At 31.0% G+C, this 8,853-nt stretch overlaps 2 protein-coding genes across 6 annotated transcripts; one reads left to right on the forward strand and one right to left on the reverse strand.

Annotated features, from left to right (window-relative positions):
• Window positions 1-67: 67 nt before the first annotated feature.
• LOC126847076 (bifunctional phosphoribosylaminoimidazole carboxylase/phosphoribosylaminoimidazole succinocarboxamide synthetase) lies at window positions 68-2,927 on the reverse strand. The gene is made up of 8 exons (XM_050587105.1): window positions 2,542-2,927; window positions 2,251-2,445; window positions 1,581-1,765; window positions 1,305-1,509; window positions 1,014-1,210; window positions 752-902; window positions 524-682; window positions 68-447 (listed from the first exon to the last, which is right to left on the reverse strand). Exons 1-8 carry the CDS (start codon window positions 2,555-2,557, stop codon window positions 275-277), a joined length of 1,281 nt encoding a protein of 426 aa, XP_050443062.1. The 5' UTR covers window positions 2,558-2,927; the 3' UTR covers window positions 68-274.
• LOC126847074 (amidophosphoribosyltransferase-like) lies at window positions 266-6,643 on the forward strand. 5 transcript variants are annotated; one of them, XM_050587100.1, is made up of 9 exons: window positions 266-484; window positions 3,805-3,944; window positions 4,145-4,266; window positions 4,375-4,523; window positions 4,599-4,854; window positions 4,950-5,156; window positions 5,517-5,644; window positions 5,718-6,060; window positions 6,152-6,643. In XM_050587100.1, the coding sequence occupies exons 1-9, from the start codon at window positions 473-475 to the stop codon at window positions 6,289-6,291; spliced, it is 1,497 nt and encodes a 498-aa protein (XP_050443057.1). In that variant the 5' UTR covers window positions 266-472; the 3' UTR covers window positions 6,292-6,643. The 5 variants fall into 5 exon arrangements, with proteins under 5 accessions (XP_050443057.1, XP_050443060.1, XP_050443059.1 ...); XM_050587103.1 differs by lacking the exon at window positions 266-484 and adding an exon at window positions 2,001-3,029 and having other exon boundaries at window positions 6,152-6,641; XM_050587102.1 differs by lacking the exon at window positions 266-484 and adding an exon at window positions 3,192-3,248 and having other exon boundaries at window positions 6,152-6,641.
• Window positions 6,644-8,853: the final 2,210 nt, after the last annotated feature.

An 8,853-nucleotide genomic window follows, 5' to 3' on the forward strand; every position in this document is an offset into this window, starting at 1 on the left:
AACTTTACCAGGATATTATCATAAATATAAATTTTGGCCAAGAATATATAACTACATTGAGAAATCGGTCTAGTGGTTAAATAGTTATCGTTTATTCAAACTTTATATTTATAAATATTAAAAATAATATAAATAAATTATTCAACTTAAACTTATTATTTTTGACCGAATTATTCTAACTATCTAAAGGTACAAAAATTAAAACGACAAAAATTAACGACAATTAAACAGCGGTTTGAAGAATAATGAGATAAATTTTTTTTGCCATACAATATTATTGTAACACAAATGTACCTGAAATTTCTTTATCATTTAATATCAAATCAGCATATTTTTCTAGTTGTAGAGCTTTAAGCTTGCACCACACCAAAGGATCGTTTAGCCCTATAATGCGCGATGCAGCTAACGCAGCTCCTAGTTCTTCTCGCACCGTCACACAGCCCAACCCTAAACATGTGTGTATAATAGTAAAATGACACTACAAGTAGGTATACAGTATGTATTTAAATTGACAACAAATTACCAGAAGGTACGTTCAGCGAAGACCAAATATCTTGATTAACGTTGGATGAATTTAAAGGTGGACAGTTTATAACGGGCAAACTGGTGTATCCCGCAATAACTGGGCCTAGCCCGTTACTGCGTCCGGCTACGGCTATTATGACGACTGGAACGTTTAAACCTAAATAATAACAACAACAAACTTGTAATCGTGCAATTATTTTATACTAACTTTAAACTTTTTATCTACCTTCATATTGATCTATAATGCTCAAAACGAATTGTGTACTTTTATGAGCCGATCCTATTCTTATTTCGGTATTAATACCAAAACTGGTCGTATACTGAGCTATTTTCTTACCATAACTTTCATCACTACTCGATCCCATAACAATAACAACCTAAAACAAATTAATGTTCTGTTTATTTACGTTTTACGCCTATAAGTTATGGTTTAATTTATATGAGTTTTAATTGTCAACAGATAGTATTTAGTTACATGTTTTTCATACCAAGCCTTTGCAAGACTGAGCGAGACTTTGAACTTGATCGGCTACCCATTTAAAATTTGTTTTTATTGTTTCCATGTCGGCAGCAGTTACTGTACTTAAATTGCGGTAAACTTGTTTATCGACCATAAGTCTTTTGTCGCCGCTTGGCCACAATCTCCATGAATCGTTGTCAATAACATCAGCTACTAATATTTTTCCTAAATTGTTTTACAACTAATAATTAATAAAATAATTGTATAGGTAAATTGTTAAACATGTAAATACTCAAATGAGTTGAATCTAAATACCAACCTTCAGAGTTTATTCCAAACTCGATTTTCATATCGACTAGGGCAACGTTCTTGGCAGCCCACAGTTTTTCCAATACTTCAAATACGCAGATGGTAGTTTTTCTCATTATTTCATACTCGGCTTTTCCTATTAGCACATTGGCAATGTTCAACTTGGCTGACAACAATTGTTGCTCGGACCATTGGGGATCGTCGTTTTTATCATCCTGTCATTATTAGCATAATATATTATGTTGAATCGCGAGTTAAATATTAATTTATTTAAATCATTATGTACTTTGAAGAATGTTTCTAACAACGGAGGAGAGAAACGATAACCTTCTTCAACGCCCGGGTTACGTTTCAAAAAAGATCCAGTAGCGATACGTCGCGTTACCCATTCAATGGGAACCATATCGCAATTTTTGCTAATAAAAGTGTTATCGTGGCCGATATTCTTGGAAACAAAAGCCGTAGGTATACCTAAACAATGTAAAAATAATTTTTTTTCTTCAGAAATTTAGCATGGAAACTGCAATTTTTTACGAATTAATAAGACTGGAATTATTAAATGGGAATTACTTCACAAATACGTTTTACTCCGTATCAATAGAACGTAACCAATTAATTATATAATGGTGATATTAGTTTTTTTGGAGATTTTTTTTTAATAATAATATAACAAATACTGCCTTTTTGAAAAAATTAAGTACTATCATATCTAATTTTCAAACCAAGTCTAAATTTGTGAAAGATAAAATGGTCTAGCATTATAAGGGAAAGGTTTGATGATATTTAATTTTAATTGATAAAAAACACAAACAGTGACCTAGGTATATCAACATTTGGCTTTTTAATTCATTGGCTACTTTTAAGAAGAAATCCGTCGAGTGATTAAACAGGTCCATTTGCGGTTTCGTTGCATCGAGGCTAAACCAAAACCAAAAATCATCAACAGTATTCAATACCTATATCGTTTAAAATTTCAAAAATAGCCGTCGTTGTTTCCGTCGATATAGCTGCTTTGCCTTGCATATCGTCACCCTTAACTCCGTTCCACGCAGTTATTCTGTCTTTGCTCACCATCAACACGTTATCGGTGTTGAGTATTTCGTAAACTATTTTCGTTTTTCCTTCAATGATCGCATCGCCCAAATTTAGTCCTGTGTAAGGCAGAGGACAGTTATTATAATTATTATTAATCACGTGGAAAACAAACAGTTATAAAATCTGTTTCGAGTAACGTTAATTTAAATTACCGTATGACTGAGCCATTATAGTGTGTGTTTTCCTTTTGTTTTTGAAATAAATTTTATTTAAAACTTGTTGAAGAAATATTATATCAACTGAATTGTAGTTTTATATGAACAACAACGTGACAAATATCACAAATGATCAGACTTTCAAAAATATTTACGCTGTGAACACACTGTTGGGCATTCAATGTAGAACCAAACTGCTGTAATATATTAGCTAACTCAAAAGTTGAACACCGGCACAATATCGAATGGCACCGCTAAATTTTCTCCCGCCAATTATTCGCGTTAAAGATAAATCTAAGATAAAGAATTAACCTCAAATCGTTTCATTGCAATCGAAATCAATTATGGAACAGATAATATTTGGCAATTGCCGGCAATTTACTGAAAGAGACAAAAAAAAAAACGTGCTCACTGTTCAGCATTTCAGTCTGCAGAAAATATTTATCAGACTTTTTTGGACTTTAGTACCTACCTAACTTCTTCTGGTAATGTAGATTGTAGCCATTTAAAAATCCAGATAAACGGTTAATAATGTGAATCATCGTTTAATTTAATAATTATCACAAACGTACATATATATATTTATATATATATATATTATATATATATAATATACCATATATTTATATATATATATATATTTTTAGATATATTATTGTTGACGTGTCTTAATCAATTTATAACCGTTGCCGATAGAGAAAGTGGTAATTATAAACCGTAATTAATAGATATTTTCGTCTGTTTGCATACCTATTCATAAAAAAAAGTTTACATCACATTATTATGTGAAGATAAGGCTTTTTGCTGGACGTCATATTCACTGTATCGATAAACTCAATATTGGTTCATGGTCATGTGAAAATGGTCTCGTTTAATATTACAATGTATTGTTGTATGTATAATCTGCAAAGGTCATTAATACAAAACGTGTATAACACCTTAACACAATACAATATGTGCTATAATATTATACTGTAAACCATCTGCCGGTGCAGATCACCGGTAGTTACCTATGTATTCGTTAAAAAAATAAAAACTGTCCAATAATTCCCATATTTCACATCTTCATTTCTGTCTTCTTTTTGGTTATTCTGTTATACGTTGAATATACTTAAAGGTATTTTTTGTCAATAATTTATTTATTCGTGTTTTAAAAAATAATTTTGCACATTACATTATTAAAAATATTTCATTGATTAATTACACATGTTTCGTTTTACTCCTATAACGATAAATAACTGATTATTTTTTTGTTTCCAGTCTAGTATGTCTGTTGAAGAATACGACAGGCAGTTACGGCATGAGTGCGGAGTATTCGGATGTGTGGCTTCTGGGCCGTGGCCAACCAACACAGATGTCTCTCAGGTTATTTGTCTCGGACTACTAGCATTACAACATCGGTACTTTTTATTTTATTTGGTATTAATCACATATCAAACCTAAGTTTTGTAATTTCAATCAATGAGTTTGGATAGCAAACAATTTTTTTTCTTTAATTTTTGGAAAAGTGTGACATTTTGTCGAATCTACTGTACTATTTTTATTTTTAAGGAATGAATTTCTTAAAGTCTTGTTCTTTTATCTGTAATACTTATTCTAGGGGACAAGAAAGTGCTGGTATTGCTATGAGTGAAGGAGACAACCATACTCAGTTTAAAGTGAAAAAAGGCATGGGCTTGGTTACCAATCTTTTTTCTGATGACGCTGTTAAAAATTTAAAAGGTTTCTATTTTTTTTTTTTTATTGTGATTTAAAAGTACTTCTTTTAAATCACAATAAAAAAAAATCTACTTGATCAAAACTAACTTTGATGTATTATAAATTGCACAGGTAACCTCGGTATTGGACATACCCGATATTCTACAAGCGCTGGTTCCGAAGAAGTAAATTGTCAGCCATTTGTTGTGCATTCTGCTCATGGTGCCTTAGCCGTGGCTCACAATGGGGAACTATTTAACGCTGGGAGGTTGAGACGTATGGTGAGTTTATTTTATTTTATTATCTTGGAAAACAAATTGTGTTATGTACTACAAAAATCATTCAATATAATTCAGGTGTTGGCCAGAGGTGTGGGTTTATCCACTCATTCTGACAGTGAATTGATTACACAAGCGCTTTGTTTGAATCCACCCGACATAGAAATCGATGGGCCAGACTGGCCGGCTCGTATCAGACATTTTATGGAACTTACCAAATTGTCGTATTCCCTCGTCATAATGGAGAAAGATAGAATTTTCGGTGTAAGAGACCCGTACGGCAATAGGCCGCTTTGTATTGGTAGAATGATGTCATTGACTGACACCGATAAAGGTAATTATTTTTTCCGCCCTCAGATGTATTTTAAAAAAAAATTAAAAATATTCTTTGATAATTAACAGTACTTATGAAATCTGTATTACTTATAGAGGAAGGCTGGGTCGTGTCGTCGGAGTCTTGTGGCTTTTTATCAATCGGTGCTCGGTACATAAGAGACGTGTATCCTGGAGAAATTGTCGAACTAACTAGGGACGGATTTCAAACGATATCCATAATGGGCAGACCTCACAACAGACCTCAAGCGTTTTGTATTTTCGAGTACGTGTATTTTGCAAGACCCGACAGTATATATGAAGGTATGTATTATGTGTTAAGAGAATATTCTTCTTCGTTATTACAATAAAGCAATCGTACTATTGGCATGACACTCGGGTATTGTGAAGACAATAAAGGATATGACATAATAAAATGTTTATTTATGTCATTTCACAAGTTACCTTTATATTTTATAGCAGGGAATCTAAACGGGTTAGAAATCTGGTCCAAAAACCCAGTATCTTGATAAAATAACCATTTTTAGTCCAGAAACCCAAAAAATTTCGACCAGTTTTGATTCCCTGTTTTAAAGTGATAAAATTTGAAAACAACATAATTATTTTAGTATTACTGAATTTTAAGTCTTTTATCATGTCTAACTGAAATATTTTACCCTTTAGGACAAATGGTTTATTCCGTACGTTTACGATGCGGAATAATGTTAGCTAGAGAGAGTTTAGTCGAAGCCGATATTGTGAGCTCCGTCCCAGAATCTGGAACTGCTGCTGCTCACGGTTTTTCAACTGAAGTAAAATTTGTTTTCCAATATATATACCAATTTTGTGTAGTTATATTCTATTATATCCAAACAAATTTTTCAGACTAATATTCCGTTTGTGGAAGTATTATACAAAAATCGATACATAGGACGAACGTTCATACAACCGAGTGCTCGTCTAAGGAAGTTGGGAGTCGCGAAAAAATTTGGGGCTATTGCTGAAAATGTGGCTGGCAAAAGAATGATTCTTATCGACGATTCTATCGTCAGGGGAAATACTATGGGGCCAATCATAAAACTGTTAAGAGATGCCGGAGCCACAGAAGTACATATCCGCGTTGCATCACCTCCATTAAAATTTACCTGCAACATGGGCATTAATATACCGACCAGAGATGAACTAATCGCAAATCGAATGACCAATGATCAGTTGGCAAAACATATAGGTGAGTACATAACAAAATACATTTATTACTATCAATAAATATGTTCTTTGTTTAGAAATTATCTTATTAATAGCTAATATATATTTTACAGGTGCTGATAGTCTGGCGTATTTATCGGTTGAAGGTCTTAGGGCGGCGGTAATAGATAAGATGCCGAATAAAAATTCAAAAGAAATCGGCCATTGCACGGCTTGTCTCACTGGAGAATATCCAGAGGAGCTCTCGTTTTAAACAAAAAACATCTGTATTTGTAAGCTCAAAAGTATTATTTTGAATCTCTGATTTCCACATTCAATTTGTACTTGTTCAGTTTTATTTTACTGCTTACGCTATTGTTGACAAAATTAGGATTAAGTTTGTTAAGGATTGATTAAGTTCAAGCGTTGAAAAAAAATTGATGTGGTTTCCAATATTCATTGTTTGCCAAAATATGATATAACTTATTAATTTTTTATTTTATATAGCTTTATAATGTTATATTGTCTTTACATAGAAGATGTTAAATTGTTGAGATCTATTATAATAATTATAATAATAAATTAGTAATATATATTATACAATTTTTGTAAATGAACAAAATTAATGCCCTTTATTTTGTCTAAAACTCATGCTATTCTATCGGGTGAAAAAAAGAGTTAATAGCATAATGTTATAACTTTGTATAAAGTAATTTATAAATAATACGCTAAAAAACTATAATAAAGTTGTATACTTAAAATAGCTAATAATAGATGTATTTTTTTAAAAGCATTTAACTTTTAACATTTTTTTAAACTATTTCCATCTATTCCTCCACCTGATTGATTAACTCTACAATTTATCAAAAACAACTGCTGATATAGCTCTATTAATGCTGAGAGGAGTAATAACTGTTGAAATAACGAGAACGCTGTGATGTCTCAAATAAAAATGCATATTATACAACCTACATTATTATATTACATCTACAAGCAATATTATATACTTGATAAAGTTATATTCATAATAGCTCCATTGCATTAAAAACTGCAATAAAACGAAAATATAACTAATGTAGTATAGCTTTAACGATTAGATTATAGCGATCCTTATAAACAAAATTTGTCGGTCCGCTTTTTTTCACACAATCATTTTTATTTATCTAACATCATCTTTCTACGATTGATATACATTGTCTAATGGTACCGTCTAAAATGTCCTCAACCCAGTTTTAACGACCACTCTAATAATATATGTATGCATTTTTGTTTCTTTAAATGTATTTTTGAGTGTGTCGCACATTTAATATTTTAATTATTATCGTATTTGGCAAAGTACTTATTTTTACATTTTCAGCTATAACTCTAGAACGCATAGTTTATATTTTGATAAAAAAAAAAAAATAAAGGTTCCAAAGCACTTAGTACTTTACATTTGTTGTTGTAGACTAACTAGTGACAAAAAGTTGTTACCAAGATCAGTAATTGAGAACATAATGTTAAATTATGCTGTGTGTGACTAGTGGAATACAGACCAGGGAAAGAGGTATCTCCTCCAAAATATCCACAAAAAAAAAAACAATTTAATCGTTTTAAATTTAGTTCCTGATTTTGTAGGTTGGTTTAAATTTTAAGTGGCTCCTTTTTGCATCACTGTTTTAATGCACAGAAAAAAAAAGCTGGACACAACTAGTAAAAACAAATCACAATAGGTGCCTGTTCTTAGCTTTGCATTGAAGCTAAAACCAAGGTAGGTTAATATAGACAAAGATAATGGAACCTAACCGAGTAAACTATTCTATTGTTGTTTTTGCTGGAACATACAAAGCGCATAACGTACACATTGGTTATTCAAATATTCAAACGCGATATTTTCCGCCGTTTTAACAAGTTGATACGTTAAGCGTTAACAATATAATATAATACATTAAGTAGACTTATTGTGCAACTAGAAATTAGAATACCTACTATATAACCACACCCATATCGCGTCAACGCGTTTGTGTTTAATAATTTTTCTTTATTTTTTTTTCCATTTGCATTTCCAGAGTGAACTACGATAATGTTTTAATACAATATAAATAGATACTCTCTCTTTTAATTTTATAATTACTTTCCCTTTCAAGAGCCTACAGCTGATGTAATATCGCCAACAATAATTATTGCTCCGTGATTGCTGGTTTGTACTTTTCTATCTAATCAATTTCTTGTAGTGTATATTATTTAGTAGAACTATAATACTATTGTTGTCGATTATTTACCATGTTCATAGTCATAAAGGGTGAACCCGTTTACCATTTTTACGGTTACAGTAATAATATAGAATACATTTTCGCTAAGACTATTATACTTTTCCAAAAAGCAAAGCTTGTAGGTACTCGGAGAATATTTTTTTTTATTAATTATCAATTTTAAATGTTATTTAAATGATTTATATATATATATATATACATACATAGTTTTAGAAGGACTATGTTATCTTGGTGTTGTTAACTGTTGATGTAGGTACTCTCAAACAAACGTACCTATTTTTATTTTATCTTTTATTCAAATTGTTTTTAATAAAATACAATTTATAATTATTTTAATAAATAACAACTAGATACTGTTGAACAATATAATATACTAGAAATACCAAATAGGTTTCATATACTTACATGGTGGATTTTACCGAAAATCGGTAAAGATTTAAAAATGAACGTACAAAATAATAATTCATACCTATAGGCTATCATAATGAAGGTCATATTTTAAAAAGTTTGTTTGTATAAAATAAAACTTAACCTGTCATAAGTCGGGGCAAACAATACATTCACGAGGGCAAAAAGGTGTTGTA

This window comes from Adelges cooleyi, unplaced genomic scaffold (assembly GCF_023614345.1).
Source record: "Adelges cooleyi isolate 19-005CV unplaced genomic scaffold, UGA_ACOO_1.1 ACOO_flye_CR_arks_rails_tigmint_CR_PRNA_9, whole genome shotgun sequence".
Taxonomy (NCBI): Eukaryota; Metazoa; Arthropoda; class Insecta; order Hemiptera; family Adelgidae; genus Adelges; species Adelges cooleyi.

Coding starts and splice junctions, on each gene's coding strand:
- LOC126847076 (XM_050587105.1), bottom strand. Junction 903..1,013: donor CTCAGTCTTGCAAAGGCTTG/GTATGAAAAACA, acceptor AATTTGTTTTAG/GTTGTTATTGTTATGGGATC. Junction 683..751: donor CATTATAGATCAATATGAAG/GTAGATAAAAAG, acceptor GTTATTATTTAG/GTTTAAACGTTCCAGTCGTC.
- LOC126847074 (XM_050587100.1), top strand. Junction 4,524..4,598: donor CTGGGAGGTTGAGACGTATG/GTGAGTTTATTT, acceptor AATATAATTCAG/GTGTTGGCCAGAGGTGTGGG. Junction 5,157..5,516: donor ACCCGACAGTATATATGAAG/GTATGTATTATG, acceptor TTTACCCTTTAG/GACAAATGGTTTATTCCGTA.